This window comes from Ctenopharyngodon idella, chromosome 6 (genome assembly GCF_019924925.1).
Source record: "Ctenopharyngodon idella isolate HZGC_01 chromosome 6, HZGC01, whole genome shotgun sequence".
Taxonomy (NCBI): domain Eukaryota; kingdom Metazoa; phylum Chordata; class Actinopteri; order Cypriniformes; family Xenocyprididae; genus Ctenopharyngodon; species Ctenopharyngodon idella.
In genome coordinates, this window is record NC_067225.1 from 1,879,408 (window position 1) to 1,906,210 (window position 26,803).

Sequence of the window (26,803 nt, forward strand, 5' to 3'; positions counted from 1 at the left end):
GATTAAGACCTTACTCTGATTATGAGAAATAATCGCATTATTAATGCACACATAAACGTTGTCAGTGGATATATAGCAAAATTTGGAATGGTGCATGGTGATCCAGAGTTTGCGTCATCTGAAGACCCAAAGTCATCTCTTCACAAGTGTCGAGGCATCTGAAGTCTTCATAAGAGGCTGGATCCAAACTGGAGCTGACGTACTCTCTAGTTACCTCGGGATGGGCATAAAACATGAAAGCATTAGCGTAGCTGCTGTTCATAACATTAAGCAAAGATAATCATGTGCATTTGATCTGATATAACTGGAGTACAAGGATATGAGATGCATTATGTGTATGCTTGGCAAAAGAGATGTGTTTCCAGATTTAAACTTGAATTAAACTTGACCTCATTTAGTGGACATAGATATATCCTAGGTACTACTAGAAGCCCAGAGTTTTGTGATCTTAAAGAGCTTGATGGATTGTAGGGCGATAGAAGATCAGTTAAATACACAGGAGCTAAACTATTTAGGGCCTTATAGGTCAGTAGGAATATTTTACAATTGATATGGAACTTAATAGGTAACCAGTGTAGAGATGATAAAATTGGTGTTTTATGATAATATTTTCTTGACCTAGTAAGAACTCTTTTGGACTAATTGTAGCTTGTTTATTGAGGATGCAGGACAACCAGCTAGTAATGCATTACAGTAATCTAGTCTAGAGGTCATAAATGCATGAACTAACTTTTCTGCATCAGAAACAGATAACATGTTCCGTAGCTTAGCGAAGTTTCTGAGGTGCAAGGAGGCTGTTTGTTGTGTATTGAAGTATGTTACACTGTTCCATTTTATTTATTGTCTAGCTCATTGTTCATGTTTTGTTTCACATCTTAGATTAAGTTCATAGTTTACGTTTTTGGATCATCACCATTGAAAATAAAACTACAGTTGAGTTCTCTACGCCCTCATCTTCATTTGCTTCATGCCAGCTGCGTTACAGAATTCACAACCAGCCCATCATGAACCCAGCAGTTGCTTTACTACTTCTACGTCTAATGAGGATTGCGTGGACGAGTTTTGTGGACTGTTCTACCAGGTGTGATTTAATGATGTGACTTTATAAGACAGTGTTCGGAATTGTTTAAATGACTTGTCAAACTATCCGGCTGTAGCCGAATATTGACTGTGCCCTGCTGCTGAGCGGTTTCTTGTTTACTGTGGGAATTGCAGATGATTTCATACTACCCACCACACCAGAATCTTCTTAAGTCAAGGCCGCCACGCCAGAGTCTTCTCACATCAAGGCCGCCATGCCAGAGTCCCAAGTCTGGTAGATTCCCCAAGTCTGGTGGTCCTAGAGGTCCTTGGCCTGACTTCAGTGATGGTTACTGCCATCTTATGTCCAAGGTGGCCACCCATGCCTCTTCTGCTGTGGCCATTAAACCTGACCCTACATGATCTCGTCCTCTGCTCCACAGTCCTGGCCTGCCTCTGCTTCACGGCCCAGGTACGCCACCATGCCATGATCCAGACCCACTTCCACATCTTTTTTGTCATTGGTTGTTTTTGTGCTTACCCATAGTTCTGTACATGATCTCGTCCTCTGCTCCACAGTCCTGGCCTGCCTCTGCTTCACGGTCTTGGCCTGCCTCTGCTTCACGGCCCAGGTACGCCACCATGCCATGATCCAGACCCACTTCCACATCTTTTTTGTCATTGGTTGTTTTTGTGCTTACCCATAGTTCTGTATTTAAGTCCTCATATACTCGTGAAGTACTTAGTACTAATGAAGTTTCATTGCTATTTACAGCAATTTTACAATTTTGTTTTACAAATGTAAAACTTTACATTGATAAATCTTGATGTATTTGTCCATCTATTAACCCTTTAAGTAGCAAGCACCTTACAATCATTTTTTATAATGTAAAATCATTTTATGGTCATTTAATATGTAAAGTGTGTGAGGTATGTTAGTTTATTAACTGTCATAGGATAATTTGCTTGCTGGATAGTAAAGCAGAAAGTTTAATGACATTAACTGTCATAGGAGAATTTGCTTGTTGGATAGTAAAGCAGAAATATGTGTTATGTAAGGCTGTAAAATTGTTAATGTTGTTGCTTTGTTTTCAGTGTTATCACAATGTATGTACTTACACATTCATCTTTGTATAATTACAAAAGAGACTGCAACATAGAATTTGTTAGTTTTTATTTGAAATGTTATTTTTCAATACACAACGTCCACTAATTTGAATAAAATTTGGCTATAACAAGAGTGCAAATACATTTCATGCTACCTGAATATGGTTATCATTTAGTATGGTAGTATGAAAATACCATGGTACTACTATCTGGATACAGTTACTTTGCCACGGTACCACAACAGTACCATCACTAATCTCAGAAATGTCTCAAAACAACAACAAAAAAGGCTTCTTCTATTTTTAACTCTTGTTTTTTTTTTTTTTTTTCTGTTATTTTATATCATAAATGCCTAAAAATAAAATAAATGTATAGGCTAATACTGCCCTAGTTTTGCAAATGCAGAATGTTCCCCAAATGTTGTATTCATTTGGTTTAGTTTTTTGTGAACCATTTTTTAAGGTTCCATGAACATTCTTTTTAGGTTGTTTTAAAAATTCACACTGCCACCAAGCTCTCCCCAACCATCTCCACTCTATCCCCGTGTCCAAATATCCATTTATCCAGCCTACTTCCAAATATCCAGCCTACTTCCATTAAAAAAATATAAGAGCTGAGTAGTGTAGGATTTGAGGGTGAACCGGACACAAATGAATCTTGCAGATGATCCATTCAAACAGAATATTTCATAGAATTCTGAATCAACACCCAGGACCCTAAATCAGGGGATATTCCATTTGGGACCCCATTCAGTCTAGGAACCCCCAGCTAAGTACTTTATGGTCATGCATGCTTCCTAGCTAAGGAAGAACGTTGTCAACTTGGGACAGTAAACCCTAGACTAATGTTCAAAAAGACAAGGCATTGTGACTCACAGCTTGAGCCCCACAAAGATAACCCAGAGGTTGTGTGATCCCGAAACATAGATACAGACCTTCTTCTTCTGAGTGACCTCTGAGTGACACAGAGTTGAAATCCACAGAAAAACCCACAGATATATTTTTATATGAACTGCTTAAAATCATTCCAAAACAATGCTAGATGGACTTGTAATCAAAAAACACCATTCAACTGCATAATTCTATATCATGTCTACACACTATACATGTGACTAGTTATGCTTTGATCACTCACAATTCATGTAATAATTATAACTATTGAATGGTTGATTGAAAGTGTGCCTTGTTTGGTATGAATCTCTAAATCTCTACTCATAATTCAAATTTTGGCTTGAATGAAATCTGTGTAAAATGTATCATATTCTTTTTAAAGAAACCATGTCTAAACTGTACTCTCTGTACTCTCTGCTAATAGCAGGAAAGTTAAGAGACCAGGTGATAACATGCAATTTATGATGAGGGGAGGAGAAAAGCCACCTCTAAAACAACGATGAATTGGTCAGAACTCCTCAAAGAGGTTGGACAAACACCTCAGTTTGAAAATTCAGGACTCGAACAAAGAATCAGACAGACGATGAAGACAATTCAGACAATTCAGATGCGAAAATGACAAAGACAGAGTCAAAGATCGAGGCAGATCAAGATCAGATGAATATGGGTTAAGAACAAACAGCTTCATTCAAGCCATCCAAATACTCTCGTCTCACTTACTTTTCTTTCTTTTACTTAGTTTCCTTTCTTTTCCGTTGAGAGTCTAGTGTTCTAAATTAAGTTTTGCCGCAAAGTTAATCAACGACTCTACAGTCTTTGCCCGCCTCAAACTTCAGTCATGAGGGAGACTCCATTCATACGCCAGCACACAAGAACGTGGTTGGCTTCCCAAGACATCAATCCAATGAACCTGGGAAACACCATTCTCCAAGCCAAAGATGCCGACAAAGGAATCCCCATTAAAAAGCACAAATGACAGACATAAGAATATACCACCAGATTCTAGCTGAACTGGTGCATTGATATAAAGTCTAATAACCCCGCCTAAGAAGCAATAGAAGGGTTAGATTAATGATTGATGGTTCGTTCAGATCAGGTCTTATGAAGTGCATATATTGCTAGAAACTTGGGATTTCATCATTTCACTCTCTTAACACTCATTCTTTCCTCACTTCCTTTCTTTCTGCAACTCATGTGAATGTGTGTGTGCATGTGTTTGTGTTAGATTTTAGTTCATGTGTTAGAATAATCAATAAAGTCTCATTTATATTTTTAAAGAGGAGTTTCTTATGTTATGTGCTTACGAATTTAATGTCTTAAACTGCCGGCCTATGTTACCTTGCTAATAGGGTTTTCACGATAGTTTCGATATTCATATCCTCTACGGATCTTATAGTTATGGCCCGTTCAGTTGAACGCTGGACAATTTATTTGCTCGGTCGTAAAATAAGTGACTTTTAAAATTCCCTATAAATTAATTAATAATTCCCTTTGAGCTAAATTTACTTGTGTCCCTTAAAGTAACATGTCTGAATTCATAGTATTCATAAAACAGTAGGTGAAAAGTACCCAGATGACCTTCTGTTTCTGGTGAGTGCATCCTTTGAACACTTTAATATCCCATGAGAGGAGTTGTGAATGGCTGTTAAGCAACACAACTGACGCCATAAGTCACATGACAGAGACAACATGGCAGATGTAGTATGTTCAAATTTCATTCATACTACACACATTCATGCTATCTAGAACATACTTTTTTTAAAGGTAACACATTCATTCTATCTAGAACATACTTTTTTTAAAGGTAGCAAAGAAAGTTTCAAACTAAATGTTGTACCTACTATACAGTATGGAGTTTCTTATTCAGCATGTGTTCTCCCAGGACCATAATCATGCGCATCTGTCACTCATTCACCTGCAATCATGGACAGCACTTACAATCTAAACAAGCCCTCTTTCAGTGTCTGGTCCTGGTTTTTACCAGGTGTGTGGTGGCTGGGATGTTGTCCTCTGGCTCCTGTCCAGGAAACAGAGGGAGAGGAAAGCCATATTGGCACTCAAACAGGACTCCCCCTGGGGTGGTTTAAACTGTCTCAAGAGTGCATCTGGCTTGAGATTCTTGGAACCTGGTAGGATAGGAGAAAGTAAAGTTAAACTGGTTAAAAAAGAGGGCCCAACGGGCTTGTCGAGAGTTCAGCCTCTTTGCATCCCGGATGTGGTTTCTGTGGTCCATCTAGATGAGGAATGGGTGTTTGGCCCCCTCCAGCCAATGCCTCCATTCCTCAAATGGCATCTTAACAGCCAACAGCTCCCTGTTCCCAGTTTCATAATTCCTCTAAGTTGTGGTAAGCCAGTGAGAGAAGAATGCACATGGGTGAAGCTTGATATTTCTCTTACTTTTCTATGAAAAGACAGCTCCTACCCCCATGTCTGAGGTGTCACCTCCAGCACAAAGGGCAGCTCTGGGTCATGGATAGTTAGGATTGGGGTGGACATAAACAGTCGCTTCAATCCGTTGAAGGCTTGGTTAGCTCTGCTGGTCCACACAAACAGCCTGGCAGACTTGTTAGTGTGGAGAGAGGCTCTGCAGCAGAACTGAAGTCTTATAAACTGCCAATAAAAATTGAAACAGCCCGAAAGCACTGTACCTGCTTCAAACAAAGTCCGACGAGGCCAATCCAAGACTGCCTGGATCTTGCCAGGATCCCTCTGGAAGCTGCCCTTGAACAATCAGAAGCCGAGTAAAGAGACTGCTAGAACATGAAACTCACTCTTCTTTAGTTTCATGAAGGGCTTATGCCTCAGTAGCTAAGTCAGGACCTGACAGAAATGCTGAACGTGTTCTTGGTAGTCGTGGGAGAATATCAGAATGTCATCTAGATAAATGAATACAAATGTATTCAGCATCCCTCAGAGAACATCATTAATAAAGGCCTGGAATATGCCTGGGGCATTGGCCAGGACAAATTACATTACCTGGGATTTGTAGTGGCCCGTCGGGGTGTTGAACGCCAACTTCCACTTGTCCACCTCACAGATCCTGAATATATGGTACGCATTATGAAGGTCCAGTTTAATAAAGATGGTGGCACCCTGCAGAATCACGAAAGCCGTGGTCATGAGAGGAAGAGGGTATTTGTTCTTGATGGTAATACTGTTTAAACCCCAGTAGTCTATGTTGGAGGCCACCATCCTTCTATTCAAAGAAGAAAAACCGGCCTTTGCCGATGAGGTGGAAGGACAGATGTGCCCGCTGTCCAGGGCTTCTTTGAGGTATTTGTACATGGCTAATCTCTCGTGGCTGGAGAGAGAGAGAGTAGAGCCTTCCATGAGGTGGGCAAGTACCAGGTACCAGTTCAATAGTGCAGTCATAAGATCTAGGGGTCAGTGTGACAGTTTGGGCTTTACTGAAGACTTCATGGAGGTCCACGTACTCCAGGAAAATCTGGATAACTAGGGAGGACGAGCTAGAGACTTGGTTGTGGCTGGCTCCAATTTGGCCATGGAAGGGGTCTCTGGCACAGAGACAGAGCTCCACCTGGGATTTCCGGCAAAGGTTCTGGGAATGTCAGGAGAACGACAGAAGGCAATGTCCGAGACCCGGCAGTTAGTTACCCAGGTTCTACCCCTCCTGACCAGTCAATGTGCAGGTTGTGAACAGTCAGCCATGGGAAGCTGGGGATTAGAGGGAGCTTTGGAGAATAAATCAAGACGAGCTGTATCTGTTCCTGGTATCCCCCCAAGTGTAGCTGGAGAGATGGGGTACATTGACTGACCCGTCCTGAACCTAGAGGACTGCCATCAACTGCTGTCATATTTACGGGTTTATAAGGGTCATGAGCTGTATGGCAAGCCTCTTGTCCATCTCAAAGTCCCAGTGGTGGACGAAGTATACAAATTCAGGGGTGACAATTTTTTTTTTTTGCGGAAGATGCTTGGGCACTAATTTGCGTTATTTGAATATGTTTAGTTTTTACCTAAAAACTTACCCCTTTCTGATGGTAATACACAAGTATTTAATATGGGCTTAATCAGCTCACCCATTTATAGCATATATAGTTTACAAACAACTGACAGTCATGACCTAAATAGGATTTTTATTTACAATAATAAATCCTAAAATTCGGCATTAGTAGCTTAGGCTCTACTTTTTCTCGCTCTGACCAAGTCATTTGAATCAATGAGTGTAATTGGATCGATCCAGTTCAATAATGTGTCGTTCAGTGGGTTTTGTGAACCGATTTAGCGATTTAACATCACTGGCCTTTCCCGACAGCTCAGGACAGGCTTGTCACAATAGATACAGCATGTCTATCTCTCATCTGTCAGCTTGGGATATCCTGGGCGACTGGGTGCTTGCTCAAGGGCACCTCAGTCATTTTCTGTTTCATGCATTAAACCTGTTTCCTGTGTTTTTCACCTACCATCAATAAATTCTGTGTGTTAGTTTAGCTCCATGAATATGTCTATGTATAAAAAAATAAAAAATAAATAAATAAAAACTTGTCTGGGTTTATTTTGACACTGTGCGGATCACTATTGATGTCAGGCATTGTTGAAAACAAGGAGGAAGCAGGATCTAAATGTAGCAGCAGGTGTTTAATGAACAAAACACTGAGATACAGGAACAACGGAACAGAACAACAACGTAGGTATAACTAAGAACTGACAACAGAACTGAACAAACACAGGGCTTAAATACAAGGAGAACAGAGGACCAAACGAGACTAATTAACTAGACACACCTGAACTCAAACACTAATCAAATCAGAAACCATGGAGACAAACCAGTAGTGGGAAACAAAGGGGAACATGTAACCAAAGGAACATAACACAACACGTGACATAAGGAAAAACAAACAGAACCCTGACAATTGAGTAATTCAGGGTGATACAAGATGGCTTATGTTTACTGAATAAATAAATAATGCATCAGAATTGGACATAAATTGTAGATTGATTTGTAAAGTACCGGGCTACAGAAAATATATAAAATAAAGAGGTTTATTTTAATGTGTGGCCCTATTACTGTGTAATTATACATATAAGTACTGAGTAATATTAATTAAGTACATGTACTTACTTTAGGGTTAGGGTAGGATATACATAATATACAGTATACCACTTATGCTTATATTGACCCCCACTGCCCAGTACATCCATCCATCCATTCGGGGGTTGTTAGGAGGAGGAGTAGATTTATAGAGTAAATTTATAAAGGGGACTAAGCTACGGTTCAAACTGGTCACATTTTTAAGGGAATGAACACAATTTCTAATTCAGTAGCCTATGAAAGCTATGTGAGTTCTGTACATAATTGTACTGCATGTAGCAGTCTGCGCACACAAAAAAAAAAAAATCTGAATTTTAGTTTTTGGAAAAAAAAAATTCATTTAAGTGTATAACGACTGATACTATTTTGAAAGCTCTTATTTATTCATTTTAATGTCTATTTATCACAGTACTTCAGATTTTACTACTTTTCTGTTTGGAGCAAAGGGCAGAATCAAATCAGTTGTCCTACATTTTAAAGATACTTCAATGATCACTTTAATGAAATTTGTTAACAGTTTATAAATATTCAATACCACTTATACCTAATGCTTAATTCTACTTGTCATGGAATGGACACGCCCTAGTTATGGCAGGTGGTAAATGATATGTCAACAGCCAGATATTAGACTCACAGCACACATTTATAGAAGCCCAACTCATCCCCCACAGACCTCTTGTCAGACAAGCCAGTTTGGTCATCAACTTTCCTGATGAGCTCCAACAGCTGCGACTTGAGTCTGGCCTCTCAGCATAAATACTAGGACACTGCCATTTAGCCTCTTTTATCCATGCACAAGTTCTGCACTGAGCCTTTAAGAATCAAGAACTGGACCAGGTCTCTGTTCTATACTGTCCATATATTCAGTGATTTCTTCACTGAAAGAATTGCTCTTGTGTCATTTTTTGTTTTATCTGTCGATTAGCATTGGATACTGGACAAAATGAAGAAGGAAACCAAGACAAAAATCTTGTTTTTTATAATATTGGTGGGCTCAGTGTCCATGTTAACAGCAGTGGTGACAGACCACTGGGCTGTGTTGAGTCCTCGAGTGGAGAACGTAAACACAACATGTGAGGCAGCCCACTTCGGCCTTTGGAGACTTTGTAAAAAATACATCTATATTGAGGATGCGGAACTTGTTGGTAAAAGCTGTGGACCTATCAGCTTACCAGGGGGTAAGTGACAAAATGAGAAATGTTGATCAGATTTACAGGCCTCACTGAATATCTGGCTCAATATCCTATAAAGTTTTTTTTTCCCCCCCTTTGCATTCACTATATGAGGTGAAATGATTTTTAAAGCATTTAAAGCTAGTTAAAATAAGTGTTTTAAATCAACATGTATTTGAAGGTTAAATGTTGGAGAGCATGTCTTAACATAGACTTAAAATTTGTTTTACTCCTGTATATGTGCAGGACATAAGGTGAATTGCTTCAAGCTGAATTTTCCAGCATCATCTTAGTCACAGCTGAGTGTTAGTGAAGTTTATGTCTAATTAGATTAGACAATTAGTTCATTCTTAATCTATCTGGTAGTTTTTAATTGGTACATAGTCCCTATCCCCAAATCTGTAAAGTGTGAAATAGATTTTTTATTTTATCACACAGTGTAAAATGCTCTACCACTGTATTGCTAGAAAAAAGGAAAAACTGCCATTTACAGTCATTTAAAACTATTAACATATATAATGTTTTTATATATAATGTAACAAATCACTATATATACATGTACATTTTTTAATATGAATATAAAAATATATAGTCATTTTAAGTTAATAAGTATATAAGTTATATAAGTATATCTTTGTATTAATTATTGTATAATAATGATCTGTTAGATCTGTTACCTAATAATAGACATGATAAAATGTTTGTTAATGTTATTGATGTTATGTTATTTACCAAACTGTTATACAAGAATTATACAGTATTTATGCAGGATCCGCACAGGATTAGGGTTGAAATACAGGGTCTGCACAGGATTAGGCTTGTTACTCATTATCTTAAAAAATGTTGATCTGTTTTACATGGCTGAAATTAGTTTTGTTGACAAGCATAAATTGTTTTTACGTATGATTATTTAGTTATTTATTATTTATTTTACAAAATTAACAAAAAAAAAATAAAATAAAAATAAAATAATGGATGAAAAGGCACAGATAGAGTACCTAGCATGGTAAGTCCTTTACACATTACATATGGAAGGTACTGTTTTAAAACCACCTTAAAACATTAGATAATTAAGTTTGTTAAAAAAAAAAAAAAAATGTCTAGAGTGTTCCGAGCTGTAATCTAGGCAAAAGGTTGCTACTTTGAAGATGCCAGAATATAGATTATAGAACTACAGATATAGAAATGTAGAAGATAAATTTTATTTAACAATTGTTGTCTCTACATCATTCACATGATTAGCTATGTCCAAACGTTTGACTGAGTGTATATATTGTTCACAAAAAACTATCCCTAAAGCCCAGGCATACACCTACACCTAAATTTAACCCTAATCATATTAAACCTGCTGATTTGTAAAAATGTCCTCAAAGGTCCAGGAAAGCAACCATGGTTTTGAGTATGTTCACAATATGAGCTGCACACACAACATGTCACCTTGTCCAGTTATCATGAGGACACCACATCCGATTTCAATTATAAGCTTACTAATTGCCAGTTAGGCACTTTATTTAAACTTTTCTTAAATTTTACTTAAAATAAATGCTTCTCCAAGCTGATATGTGATGGGAAAAGGAAGAAAGTATGAGAAAAGTCATTTTAAACTTGTGTCAGTCATGTAAAAAGCTATGTCCACTATCTTTACTCTTCATTGCTTTACTCTTTCACTGTTACAAGATTGTTTTCGATTTTATTTATTTAATTTATTTTTTTCAGCCTCTCTGATATGCAATGGGAAAGAATGAGACTGCTTCTGTTTCTTTTGTAATTTTGTTGTCTCAACCAGACAATGGTGGGTGGATGTAGTGTAAATATCTTTTGCCAACAAGGCTACTTAGCGTAAATAGCAACGTGATCTCATGAGAATACGTGTGTATTTTTACGTAAATTGTGGTTCTACCACACGTACATTTACTTACGTTTTCATACACACAAAAACGTACAACATTGACGTATTTAGAGGACTAAAACGTAAAAATACTTACGTATTAACATCAATAAAAACGTAAATCATGTAACGTAAAGTGTGAATGTATATGAATTCCCATGTATTAATATTAAAATCGTGGCTTTAATGATTTAATTTTGTTTTTAGTCGAATTTATTGAAAGCAGTTTACTCATCTACTTAATATGAAATAACATTTCTGTTCGTGACTTGTGCTGCTCATTTCAGAGGATTGCATAATGTTAAACAAGACTACAATTTAAAACCTTATGAATAAATTTTCTGTAATTGTTTAACCATTTTGTAATATTTAGTGTGTTAGCTGTGCGACACAGAAGGCGTTTTCTCCTATGCAGTGACTGACAATACAACCATAAGATACACCAAAACACAACATAAATTCACAAATCACATCAATTTTATTTGTTCGCTGTACTCCCAATCTTTAGAATCCATATGTTTGTAAGGAACAGATCCAAATTCAGCCCTTTATCCGCCTATCTTCATCTTCATTCTCAGCAACAGCGACCATCACAGTCAAAGCTCGCGCTCGTTATGATTCAAATTGAAAGTGGCGCCACCCTCGAGAAGCGTTACGACATGGTTTACGGCACTGATATCAAACGCTCATTGGTTCTCACCTGCTTCGTCACAGATTGCGACATGCCGTGTTTCAGTGGATTGACATTTAAAATGAGTGTCGCGCCTTCACGGAGAGAAGCCGGATTCATCATATTTTCATGGATTAATAAGCTAAATTCTGCTCTGTACCCTATAAAAAGTATTACCGCCAGAGAAGACTGACTGGAACTCATCATCATTTGAACTACTTTTGGTACCACTTTTGACATTTTCGCAAAAAAAAAAAAAAAAAAAATTATTGTGATTACGCTTGTTTGTCTGTCACTCTTTAATTTATATTAGTAGGTAGTTTAAAGAAATGGTTATGGGTAGGTTTAGGGATAGGTGTAGGATTAGTGGCTCAAAATATCGTTTTAATGTTATATTTTTACTAAAATTGTCATTTTCCTACACATTTCTGCCGATTATGTTTTATTCTTTTAACATTCTGTATAAAATGGGTAGGTTTTTAGGTTCGGGATGGGGTTTAGGGATCTTACATTTATCTACAAAACGATAAAAGGGAAATTATACATATATCTTTAAGACATGATAAGATTCGTAAATATTTTACGTTTTTTTCGCTGTAAAAACGTAAGTATTTTTACGTTTTAGTGCCATAATTACGTCAATATTGTACGTTTTAGCACCTTTCTAAACGTACAAAAATGTACGTTTTGTGTCTTTGAAAGTTACGTATTAACACCTACGTATTAACAATAGACATTCTGAATAATTGTTTTTAATCCCAAACTCTGCTCTGAGCTTGATTTATATCAAATCCTTTTAAGACATGTTTCCAAAAAATCACAAATTGAAAGTCCATTAAATAAGGCTGAATTTAACCACTTAATTTTTTTGTTTTTAACACATGCTAAAACATACCTAGCTTTGTGAGTACGTGTGTGACTGGTCTTGTAAATGCAGTCAGTAAAATTTATAAATAGGTTGTGTAAATAGTCAGCTGTCCCAAGATGGGAGACACTCTTAATTTAAGAGTGGTGCAATTCCATTTATGTGACTGACGGTCACATGAGAGAGCAGTATTGACCCTCAAATAATACCCCTTTGACTGACCCTATAGGGCAAAATTAAAACTTATTAAAACTTTTGGCAACCATAAACTTATGGTGACATGTTTTTGAGAACATCAAGATTTTGCTGATCTGTATCTGTAGTAAATATAAATAAATAAATAAATAATAATAAAAATACTTGACTTGAGTGTTCTTTCTCCCCTTCTTTACCTAAGCTGGTGCTATTTGCAAAACAGTTTAAAAAGAAGCTTTGTTTTTATTTAAACATGAGAGCATTGGTGTAACTAACAACAGACAGGTGGATTTAAAATTACAGGATTACTTTGGAAACATGTACAATCACATCTGCTGTAAGACATGGCATTATACACTCCATCACTTTTAACTTAGATCCATGACAGTTTCAGGGAATATGTAACGAATATTAGAAATGAGACTGCAACTTGTAGTATCAGCTTTGCTTTGCGTCATATTAAAAAAAACTATGGACATAAATTATCTTGGATATTTATGTTCCTGAGAGGCCGTTTTAAGCCACTCAACTTCATTGCAAATCATTGCATGAATACAAGGCACATGATTCATTTAATACTGCTTGTTTAATGGCACTCACTGAAAGGGTAGCTCAACATGCCACTCAGAACTACACCTGTAAGTAGTTGTGAAACCAGACTTCATCAATCATTTCTGTAAATAAAACAATACAATTCCAGGTAAACAACACCAGGTTGTAAGATTTTGTTTTTAATCTGTTTTCTCTTTTTTAAATAGTGATTGAACACATTAGGCAGAAAGCAAAGAATGATTTGCTTTGACGAGACAGTCTTTGTCATACTGGCAGCCTCAAGGAGCCAACTGTCATTTACAGTTGTCAAATAACTCAGCAATAACTCATAAGAATTCTTGTGAGAGTATGAATTACCCCAGTCTAATAATACACATATCATCAAAAGTAGTCAGCAAAGGAAAAATATATTTCCCTTTGAACATTTCTTTATATTTTTTTGTATGTATAATTTCAATTAAGTTAATAATATTAATGTTTTTTTCTTTCTTTTCAGAAATCAACTGCTCTTACTTCAGACACTTTACACCAGGGGAAGATTCTGAAATCTTTGAAGTTAAAACTCAGAGAGGTAAGTTCAGTGAAACCAACAGTGAAACCAATACTAGCCTGGACTGACTTTATACAGTATTGGTTGAAGAATGCTTTTGTGCACATTAATATCTTATGCGGTATGTACTGTAAGGGTAAAGCAGTGGAAGGAACATATAATGAATGATGAAATGGGAAAGCATCACATGTATAGTGGACAGTTACCCTGTTTCTGGAGGAAACACCAGAGTGTACAGAGTATGGAAACTGTTCATAAAGGCTTAGGGAAAGCATAAGTCATATCATATTTAAAAAATGTCATTGTCATAGACATTTGATTCACTGTCATATTTGAAATCAGCATGTAGCTCTTGTTGATTCTTTCTTTCTTTCTATTTTATTTATTTTTTGCTAATTTCTCTATTCAGAATACAACATCTCAGCAGCTGCCATAGCCATCTTCAGTCTTGTCTTCATGATTCTGGGCACATTGTGTGTGTTGGGTTCCCTCAGAAAGGGAAAGGACTATCTGTACAAGCCTGCCGGCATGTTCTTTGCTTTTGCAGGTATGATGGAACGTCTAATCAGCTTTCTTTGCCTTATCTGAAACAAAACTAGATAGATAGACAGACAGATAGATAGACATTGTTTTTCTAGATCAATTCTATGATTCCACAACTTTTTTACATTAGTGGAAAAAGCTATAGAGAAAACTTTAATAAAACCTTTTCATATCTTCTCTGTCCTCAGGTCTGTGTGCTATCATCTCAGTAGAGGTAATGCGGCAGTCAGTCAAGAGGATGATAGAAAGTGAGTTTACTATCTGGATCGAGTATTACTATTCCTGGTCTTTTGCCTGTGCGTGCACGGGTTTTGTCCTGCTCCTCCTCAGTGGAATTGGTCTGCTGCTCGTCTCCATGCCACAGATGCCTAGAAATCCATGGGAATCCTGCATGGATGCTGAGCCTGAACAAATATAGAGCAATGACACCAGATGTCAGCAGGTAAACCATTGACTCACAGTTTACCTAGACCTCTTTGATACAAAGTGAGAGCTTGACAAGCAGAGGTCATAAAATTAGCTCAGCAACTTCCTTTTCCCCCTGCAAACTGGCACTGAAAAATATAGGTGTGTAACACTCCAAAATCATGCCAGCAATTAGCCAAGCATTTTTATTCTTTATATTATTATGTTCTATATATGTAATATTTCAACATCATAAAGTGTAAAATCTTTAAATGTAATATGAAGAGTGCAGCTGGTTTTATGTAACTGGAATTTTTGTGTTATAATTCTTTACATAAACTTTCCCTGTATGTCTGTTTAGGACACTGGTATGGTTTAAAATGGAGAAGGGCTGCAGAACAATTGTGATTGCAAGGACTGAGGTGTTTATTAACACCTGACTAACATATTCGAAGGATTATATATTTGGAAAGTTCATCTGCACTAATCTGCAGATAGGAAGTATTAAGAAAATAATAATCAATTTTCAGTGGTGTCATGCCACAAGATTCTGCTCCAGAATGCATTATTCATGTCCTGTAAATGGATTTCGTTTTTTTTTTTTTTTTTTTAAAGATGTGTGAATGCTACTTTAGTTTTGTGTAAATCTCATTTTCATATTAACTTTAACAATAATTATTTTTTGCCTTGGGCACAGTGATGTTTTCAACTGCCCTGAGAAGAATGTAAATGTTTGGTCTGCTGCATTTACTGAATGGCTGGCCAGACATTTTGGAATATTGCCAGATCTTGCAGGTGCAAATAAAATGGCATCAATCTCACTCTTATGTGAAGGAGTAAATTTACTCTGAGACTTTCCAAGTCTACAGCTTCCCGAAATGCCCCCACACGCTGTGTTTACATGCTTAAAATGGATAGGTGTTCAGATAGATTTATGAGATTATTTGTATAAAATTTGTTTCAAAGTTCCCATTTGCTCAGCGTTTTTATTGATTATAATTGTTTCTCTACTTTAAAATTAGCAACAATAGTTTTAATACACTCATTCTCAGCTGGTTTTCCTTCAGGACCCTTTCGGGAATTGTGGTAATTTTGTGGTCTGAACAAATTCTGTTTATCTATGTATTAAGCTGTAACCTGTAGGTCTGAACAAACATGCAACCTTGGGTGTTTATCCACCAGTTGAGAACCACTGATTTAATATACAGAATATATATGCTGAAAGAGAAATATAGAATAAATGCCCTGTATGATTAAAAAAGATCTTAACATCAAATTTGTTGTCTACAAATTAAATTCATGAGGCTTTGTGACATTAATTTAAATTCTATAGACCATTCTAATTTGCTCAGTGGGCTTAAAAAGTCTTATTAGGCCTAGTTCATACTTCCTCAGCAAACTCTTTTATGAAGCTGGCAGCTGGATTTAGAATGTGGGGATCACTGTCACAGTCACAGTCACAGTCACATGGCCTAAACAAACACCAATTTGGTGTCAGAGCCATAGCCTTGTTGGCAGCTCTCCAACATCTAGTGCAACAGCCGTTTGGGTAACCCAAGTTTAAGTCACTGATTCCTGATCATGTTCCCCTCTCTCCTCTCCTATCACTTTATGTCATATCAATAATAAAGACAATATAATAATAATAATAATGTTACATACTCAAGTAAGTACTGATTAATATTAACTTCATGTACTTACTATAGAGTTACGGTTGGGGTTAGGGTATGGTTTAGGGTTAGTTACTTGTAATTATGCATAATTTACTGTTACTACTATAGAAAGTACATGTAATATGTAACTACGTCACCTTAAAATAAAGTTTTACCTTTTTTTCGTGGTGCCAGTTGATCATGTATTGAGGCAAATGCTTAAAAATGTTGTTACAGTGAATACTTTGTATTTATTTTTTTGATGTTGTTTGCATACAAAACAAGAGGCCATGTATATTTGGATCATGTTATTCTGCCCAACATATGTATTTCTGATGTTATACCCCTATGTCATGTATTTCTAATAATAAAAAAGGGCTAACTCTTGTGTTCATGCTAACATTTATTCTGCCTTTGTTATTGTGATTCATTCAAAAAATGCCTAAAAAAGATTTAGAGCTACAAAATGTATTTAATTTACACCATGCACCAGAGCTTTTGATATATTTAGCTGGAATGAATCTTTGTCATTTACTGTATTTATGTGGCTATTTATATAGTTTCAATAGTATGTAGTTGTAGTGTAAAAGCCACAATTCAGACTTTATCATTCATCATTTTTACTATTTATATACCACTGTATGAATAATATATGTTTCCATATGACATTTTTTATAGGTAAAATTTAAATATTCTTCTCTTATTAAATGTACAATTGTTATATACTGTCTTACTGAACTTTTATTAATACTGCAGCAAATTCAAATGCTTTCTCTCTAGATCTCCCAGTGCTTTGTAGTAACAGTGGACCTCCACCATATACCGATATATACACTATTTGTTTGAAATGAGCCTCTGGTTATGAACATGAGATGTCATTCTCATGAGAGATGCACAATGCATCAGAGTACTGCTGTTACATTTTTTATGTAACACCTTTGGGAATTTGTTGGATAGAGACATCAATGCTCTAGAGAAATCTTTTTGGGGTCATTTTAGACTTGCAGGATGCCAGCTGGACTGAGGTAGGTACAGAAAAGTCCTACATAAGCAGACTGTTCCTTTAGAGCTTGAAGATGATCTCTATTGACAGAGCCTAAACACACAGCCATAATTTAATTTCAATTACAATTTAATTAATATATTACACTGGCAATTATCACTGATTGGATGTTGTTAGTAAGCTACAGTATAAGAACATCTTTGGCCATTTGTATTTCAAATTAGCTGCACAACATCCAGATCTCTCCTATGTTTATAACACAGTGCATGGATTATTAATAAATGTTAAGGATATAGAGATATGCAATAATGGGTTAGATTTCTTGCATATTTTAAAATAAATAGATTATGATACACAAATTAATGTAAAGAGATTCACAAAAAATAAATTAAAAATACAAAATTAAAGCTACAACAACATAAGGAGTTCAGTTTGTGTGCATGTCTTGACACTAAATGTTTATAAATCCACAAAAGTGATTCGCAAATGCACAGGAACGAAGTGATGCATGCTGTGATCCACAAATGCAATTCCAATGTTGTGTTTATAAACCATGCCTAATATTTTATGTGCAAATCTCATTTTAATTATTATTATGTATTTGTGAATCACCTAGAACATGGAATAATAGTATTTTTTTGGGAATCTTTCCACATTTATTTGTGGATTGTGCTTTGGGAACGATAAATTTGCAGTGACATGGAAAAGGATAAATTTTTATTGAACCTCTGATTTGGTTGCAGACCAATTTAAAATCCTTATACCAGCTCCCTCAAGGCCTTCCCTGATGGAACAAAAATATATGGGAATATACTGCAAAATATAATGTGATATATTACATAATACAGTTCCCATATATTTTGCAGTATATTCCCATATATTTTGTTCCATAAGGGAAGGCCTTGGGGTAGCTGGTATAAGGATTTCAAACCAAATCAGAGGTTCAATAAAAATTTGCTTATATCTTTCAATATACTGCAATATATACATTGACCATATATGGCTATATATTGATACATATAAAATATTTAGAAATGAAGACAAAAATAGATGTATTACATTACATGTAATATTCATAAAGTTTTATCCTTTATTGTGTACATATATTGCATATACATGTTCCCATATAAATGTGAATGTATGTACACACATATATACACACATTCACAAGAATGAGTTACAGCAGATTTCTAGTTCCCATCATGCTTTGCTTCTGACTATTAAAGGAGAGGAAATGTTAAAATTAAATGTTATTTCATTTGTTTTGCTCAATATTAATATATGGGGAGATCTGTTAGTGTTTAATGTTCTATTATTTTAAAAGGTTTTCTGTTTTGGGGGTTACCATTGTGCTGAATAGTACTTTATTTTATAATGGCTGTGCACTCTTCAGCACAGTGATTGTCTCTTTGCTTAATACTTTACATGCATGTGTGCTTGTGCTATTGTTAACAAGCTTGAAGTTATGAAACATTTATAATGTAAAAAAAATGATAAAATATAAGAAATATATAACATTATACATTTCTATATATATATGTGTGTGTTTATACTGCATGAGTAAATATATGTGCAATATATTCATACACATGCAGTGCCATATCTTATCACATGTAAATTTAGGCTATATGTTATCAAGTGTAGCCCTATTACTAAATATATAATATTACATACATTATGATATATTAGTAAATATATTGTCACATATTTTTCAATATATGAAAAGAAGAAATTCCTTATGTATTATTCAATATATTGTAATATATTAACACAATATATTATTCTGTATAATTTTAAATATACCGTTGAATCGTTTAATATATTGATCATTCATATATAAAGAAAATATATTTACCTCATGTAGTTTGCTAATCAGAAGCATAGAAAAACGTCTGACAGCCCCATAGAAAAGTCCACCAACATTCACAAGCCCAGACACAGGGCTTGAGATGTGACACTTAAGACGTGCAAGATTTCACAAGTGAAATTGGAACCTTGATTATCAGATGCTTATAAGCTTCGGGAATTTAAAGGATTTTTATTTCAATTTTTATTTTTTATTTTTTTGTATTCTGTGTGTTTAAATAAAGCTGTACTTCTGGCCTCATGGATTGATGAGTATGAACGCCTTCTCCTGCACTATAGACACAAAGAATAGTTCATCTTGGACATTGTTGCTATATATGCATCTTTTTCAATGACGGCATACTTCCTTTCTGCTTCAGAGAGAAAGTGTCATGCAAAAGCAATATTCTCTCCATGCAATCTAGTATTGTGCCAATACCATAAACACAAGCATCTGTAGTTTAGAGCGACCAGATTTCTTATGGTGGAATATGGGACGGGATGGACAGTAACCACTTTCCCTCATATTTCATGATATGAGATATTTTATTTCATGATAACGATATATTATATAATGTTTTTTTTGTTGTTGTTGTTATATAAAAAGAACAAAGAAGCAAATTACAAACAATAGGACAAATAGGAGTTACAAATTAAATTAAAGCTGCAAGCAGCGATGAAAGGGCCCTCGCACACATGCCACCACCACCCGGTGGTTTTAGGAAAACAAAGCACGGTGGGCATATGCATTTAAGTATATAAATATAGAAGGACTACGTCAGTCATTTGAATTTGCCACACTTCCTGCTACCAGCTGGTGGCGCTATGACTAAATTTTGGTGTGTAGATGTCTTCAGATCAGGGCACTGCCTCAAACGTGAAGTTTGAGGCAGATTGGACACTGTATGCTTGAGTTACAACAACTTCCTGTTTCATGATTATAATAGCATGCTTTAGCACTCAGCTAAGTGTTGCTAGCATGCTTTATAGCCATTTATATTGCAGTATATTTATTAGAAGGGTAGGGGAATATATAATTCATGTTTTTGTTAAGGTGTATTTTACCTGTGTTTAGGTGTTTTTTATAGACCTATATAACATATCATAATATAATATCATTTGACATTGGTAGTTGTGAGTAGCCATGTATGGTTTGACCTATGGTTACCAAGTCTCACTGTGATGATATTTTCATTTAAGCCTAATAATTAATAAAATAATTTTTACCAATAAGGTTGGGGCAGATTGGACATTGTATGCCTGAGTTACAACAACTTCCTGTTTCGTGGTGTTAATCGCATACATTAGCACTTAGCCAAGTGTTGCTTGATTTAACGTGTTTCTAGCATGTTTGGTACTTCATGGCATATTTAAATGTATTTCAGGGAGTGAATTACAGTGTAAAGCATGCCATTTCCTGTTGCCAGCAGGTGGCGCTATGACTAACTGAATATTGGCATATAGATATCTTTAGGCCAGGACTCTTATCAAACATGTGAAGTTTGGGGAAGTTTGGACATTGTATGCCCGATATACATTTTTCAGTCCGCCACGGACACACGCTTCAACGAAAACTCAAGATCTTCGCAATGTAACATTGCTAAGGCGTTAAGATTAGACTGACCAAATATGACGTTGATCTGATTAAAGCTCTAAGAGGAGTTTGTTAAAGAACAACGTCTGGAAATGGCAAAAACTGCAAAAATTGGGCAGAGAAAATTCAAAATATCTCACTTCCTGTTGGGTTTTCAGATTTTGCACCCCTGGACTTTTTTGTAGGTATTGGGCTGCTACACGTGTCTACCGAATTTCATACTTGTATGTGAAACGTAGAGCGAAGGGCGCTTAATTGAAATTTTGTAGGTGGCGCTATCGAGCCATTTCGCCACACCTAATTCTGAAACCCATATCAGACATAAATTTTCACCACTTCTGACGCTTATGCAAAGTTTCATTAGTTTTCGAGCATGTTTAGGCCCTCAAAAATGCGATTCATTTCGGAGAAGAAGAAGAATTGACCGAGCAATTACAATAGGGTCCTCACACCATCAGTGCTCGGGCCCTAATAAACTATGTTTTACAGGTACAATAGGTTTATTTAACATTTATAAATTTATTTAACATCTTTTGTTGTTTGAGTAACATTAATGACACAGACTGGTATTTTAGGCTGCTGTCACTTTAAGACTGAATGCTATGATCTAACATACTGACACATCCGGTTTTCACCAAGCTGTTTACGACATTCACTTAAACCATAACCGACTGTATTTACATGAGATACTCCACATAATCGGCATTTTGAAAACTGTGTCTGTAGTTGACCATTTAGGCTCAAAGAGAACTAAATTCAGGATCGTGCGCTGTCTATAATAACTTGATTGAATAGTTCACCTCTGGTGTCTTCGGGTTCGAGTCGTTAATTCCGTCGTCAGTGTCTGATCTGGGCCATGACAGCCATAGACATTATGTCTATAGACATTATGTGACAGCCCCATTGCAATTTGCAGTACCGGAAACAGAAATGATTAGTTCGCCTCTCTTGTCTTCGGATTCGAGTCGTTCGTTCATCCTGTCACAACCCCATAGGCTGAATGCACAAAAAAAAATGATTAGTTCATCTCTTGAGTCTTCAGCTCTGAGTCCTTCGTTCTTTTATCACTTGACCGCTTCCCAGCCCAGTGTCTCGCAACAAATACAACATTACATTCATATTACTATTGACTGTATGTTGTATTATATTTAGGAATTATCATAATTATCAAAAGATATGTGCAATAAACATTTATCTTATGCCACTATGCCCCTTCTCGAATCCGAAGAGGTGAACTATCATTTCTGTTTCCGGTACAGACTACATAGCCTTGTCTATGGGGTTGGGACTTGATGAACGAACGACTCGGACCCAAAAGACTCGAGAAGTGAACTAATCATTTCTGTTTCCTGTACAGAACCTATGGGATGTTGTGCATGCGTGGTCAACACTAAATAAACAAATCACTCTCTGAGACAACTCGTTGTTCCTGAGTCATATTAAAGATTCTTTAAGTATGAACGAATCATTCATGAATGACACATCACTCGCTTTTAAATGATCACCTAGCAAAGACAATTTAGGAAAGAAGAAATACAGGACAAAACATGATTTTTTTCATAATAAGTCGGGACACTAAAAATAGAGCTGAAATACAGGACTGTCCCGGGAAAAACGGGGCGTCTGGTCACCCTACTGTAGTTACAATAGTTGGTAAAGCAGAATCAGAAATGCATTATGGCTGGGCTTGGAGCTTTGAGGTGTTTCACTCTGGTGACTGCTTGCATAAGAGTGGACCAGCAGAATTCTTGGTCTTTCTGGAGGAGGGCATGAAGAGGTTGGACTATTTATATATTTGAGAATACATTTGGTGTATCATGTTGTCAATCCCAAAAATGAGCACAGAGCATAAACGACTGGTGCAACATGTTCAGTGTTTATGCGAGGACCATCATCACATAGCTACGGAAAACATCTTCCTAAACTTCCTAAACTGCCATTTACATGATGTATTCAATCATAATCCTGTACCACTCTCATGCACTTCTGGAGTCTCTCTGTAGCTGATGCAGAGAAAATGCCCTCATGGGTATCAGCTGTTCCCCTGCAAGGGTCCCTAATGGTATGCGTTATAACAGCTGTATTCACTTCCCTAAGATCGACAGAATGCAGTTCCTCTGAAATAGCATCACAGATGGCAAATGGCAGTTGTTGCAATTTCTGTTGATCATGCTGAACATCAAGACGCTTTGTTGAGTTGATAGCATTAGTCACTGTAGTGTGCTGGATTTGTACGGATGTCTGTAGACGTTATTTAAAAATCAGCATGGGCAGAGTGATTTTCATGTGAAACATCAAGTACCAGGCAGTCTCAGAACGATATTGGGTCTTTAGGCTGCATTTTAATCTCTTATTTAACATCACTAAAGTGCTCATTGTACATGCTTTCTAGGAAGATGGAAATAAGTGAACTAGTGTCAACTAACACTCGTTTTGAGTGCAAGAACCTTTTCATACTTCAGCATGACAATACAGAACAGTCTCCACTTTACTGAGGCTTTATTCACATGTAACACTGTCTGTGACAGTAGTCAAACTACTTCACAGCCATCTATGTCACCATTATGTTAATTATGTTAAATAAAAGTAAAATAAAGATATAAACGCTTACACATACACAGTATCTCCATCCTTTTACTCTTTCTTCCTCTCTCCTATCCCACTCCTCAAACATGGTCCAAATCATACTCTACTCCCACCTAGTGGCATAAAGCTGCTTTTACCACTGAAGTCCATACGGTACAGGTTGTGGTATAAATTGGTATAAATCTACCTGTAAAAACATTTACTTGTAGAATTTTTTACCTGGATTATTTTTTTCCTGGAAAATCCAAGATAATAAAATTAAGGTATGCAGAATCTCTAGAACATGAGCCAAGTTATCTTAAGTTTTAAGATATTGTGTTAAGTTATAAGACACATCTTAAATTATGAGACACTGTGTTATATTTAATGAACGATGTAACATACAGTGGTGGTCAGAATTATTGGCACCCTTGGTAAATATGATCAAAGATGACTAAAAATAAATCTGCATTGTTTATCCTTTTGATCTTTAATTCATAAAATTAGCAAAAATCTAACCTTTCATTGAAGGAAAAGAATTGAAAGTGGGGGGAAAATCACATTATGAAATAAATGTTTTTCTCCAAAACATGTTGGTCACAATTATTGGCACCCCTAGAATTTTTTATGAGTAAATATCGCTGAAGTATATTCTCATTCTTATTTACATTTTTTTTTTTTTTAGCACACCAGGGTGATCATGAACATTAAATTGTCCAGCCATGACTTTCTGTTCCACAGGAGTAAAAACATGAGGAAACACAAGCCAAATTCCCTTAATCATTCGTCACAATGAGTAAAACCAAAGAATGTAGTTCTGATGTGCAACAAAAGATTGTTGAGCTTCACAACATAGAAAGTGGCTGTAAGAAAATAGCTAAAGCATTGAAAATCCCCATTTCCACCATCAGGGCAATAATTAAGAAGTTCCAATTAACTAAAGATGTTACAAATCTGCGTGGAAGAGGACCTGTGTCTAAATTGTTCTAATGCGTGGTGAGGAGGAAAGTTTGAGTGGCCAAAGACTCTCCAAGGATCACAGCTGGAGAACTGCAGCGATAAGTTGAGTCTTGAGTCAGAAAGCCTAAAAAAAATTATCAAACAGCACCTACATCCCCACAAGTTGTTCGGGAGGGTTTCAAGAAAAATCCTCTGCTCTCATCCAGAAACAATCTCCAGCATATTCAGTTGTCAGACAAGACTGGAGCTTCAAACGGGACCGGCTTCTATGGTCAGATGAAACTAAAAAAAGAGCTTTTTGGCAGCAAACCCACCAGATGGGTTTGGTGCACACATGGATAAAAAGTACCCCATGCCCACGGTTAAATATACTGCTGGATCTTTAATGGTGTGGGCCTATTTTTCTGCTGGAGGTCCTGGACATCTTATTCAGATACATGGTATCATGGATTCTATCAAATACCAACAGATAAAAAAAAAAAAACCTGACCGCTTCTGCTAGAAATCTTATAATGGGCCGTGGTTGGATCTTTCATCAGGACAGTAATCCAAAACAAACATCAAAACCAACACAAAAATGTGTCACTGAGCACAAAATGATGCTTCTGCCATGGCTGTCTCAATCCCCTGACCTGAACTCTAAAGAAAATTAGTGGAGTGAACTGAAGAGAAGAAGCACCAACATGGAGCTGGGAATCTGAAGGATCTGTAGAGATTCTGCATGAAGGAATGGTCTCTGATATCTTGTCAGGTGTTCTCCAAACTCATCAGGCATTATAGGTGAAGACTCAGAGCTGTTATCTTGACAAAAGGAGGTTGCAAAAAGTATTGAATAAAAGGGTGCCAATAATTGTGGCCAACGTGTTTTGGAGAAAAACATTTATTTCATAATGTGATTTTCCCCCCACTTTCAATTCTTTTCCTTCAGTGAAAGGTTTGTTTTTTTTGCTAATTTTATGAATTAAAGATCAAAAGGATAAACAATGTAGATTTATCTTTGATCATATTTACCAAGGGTGCCAATAATTCTGACCACCATTGTATAACAAAACATTTGATTGTACAATTAATATGTATTCATTTGATTTTTTTGTTTGATCTACAGCACAGGTGTCAAACTCAGTTCCTGGAGGGCCACAGCCCTGCAGAGTTTTGCTTCAACCCTAATTAAACACACTTGATTCAGCTAATCAAGTACTTCAGGTCTATTTGAAAACTACAGGTATGTGTGTTTGGAGCAGGGTTAGAAACCAAACTCTGCTGGGCTGCGGCCCTCCAGGAATTGAGTTTGACATCCCTGATCTATAGCAATTCCAATTCATGCCTTTTTTATTTCATATTTCTACCATTTTGGTCTGCTCTGGGGCAGTTGTGGCCTAATGGTTAATGTGGCCTAATGGTTGGACTTGTAATGCGAAGGTTGCATGTTCGAATCTCAGTACCAGCAGGAAATGTATGTAGGGAGAGTGAATGAACGGTGCTCTCTTCCACTCTCATTACCCACAACTGAGGTGCCCTTAAGCTAGGCACCTAAGCCCCACTTGCCCCCTGGTTGCCGCAGCAAAAAAAATGGCTGCCCACTGCTCTGGGTGTGTGTTCAATACTCACTGCTATGTGTGTTTACTTTTTTTGATGGGTGAAATACAGAGCACAAATTCCGAGTATGGGACACCATACTTGGCTACACGTCATTTCAGTTTAAGACAAACATAAAAGGAATAATAAATAATGACTACAGCTGCAAGTGAAAATTATTGGGGTCCAAGCAGTTTGAAAAAGTAGAAAATTACCAAATTTGAAGAAAAAATAGATTTTCTTTTTTTCAAATTTGGAAAAAAAAAAAAAGAGAAAAGAAAAAATGTTGCTCATGCTGTTCTTATACTTAAATGAAGTTTTATTTAACAAAATTCGGGAGGTGCAAGTTCAGGTAATCAACCAATCAGTGCAAGAGAAAGCCGGTATATAAAGCCGTCTCTCACCTCTATCCCGCGACAAGTTTCACAGCATCCCTCCACCACCCCATCACCTCACTCTAGGCTTGTTTCTATCCCAGTTAAGGAGGGGGAGTATGCTGGGTTCGGGCCAAATTCCGAGCTCGGAGCCCTCCCCCGGACAGCACGCCAAATATGCATAAATTACTATACGAATTACTTTATTTTGATTTCATGTACGTGTAAACTCATGAAATTAGTGGTAACAGTTTAAAAGCTTAGAGGTTTTCTTTAATTATAGTGCTCCCTATCATAAGTTGATTACATTTGGCATGATTCCTTA

General features: G+C 36.5%; 1 protein-coding gene across 2 annotated transcripts; it reads left to right on the forward strand.

Annotated features, from left to right (window-relative positions):
* Positions 1-8,777: 8,777 nt before the first annotated feature.
* Positions 8,778-16,968, forward strand: cacng1a (calcium channel, voltage-dependent, gamma subunit 1a). Of its 2 annotated transcripts, XM_051897546.1 has the most exons (5): positions 8,778-9,248; positions 13,909-13,983; positions 14,372-14,509; positions 14,694-14,947; positions 15,272-16,968. In XM_051897546.1, the coding sequence occupies exons 1-4, from the start codon at positions 9,014-9,016 to the stop codon at positions 14,921-14,923; spliced, it is 678 nt and encodes a 225-aa protein (XP_051753506.1). In that variant the 5' UTR covers positions 8,778-9,013; the 3' UTR covers positions 14,924-14,947; positions 15,272-16,968. The 2 variants fall into 2 exon arrangements, with proteins under 2 accessions (XP_051753506.1, XP_051753505.1); XM_051897545.1 differs by having other exon boundaries at positions 8,779-9,248; positions 14,694-16,968.
* Positions 16,969-26,803: the final 9,835 nt, after the last annotated feature.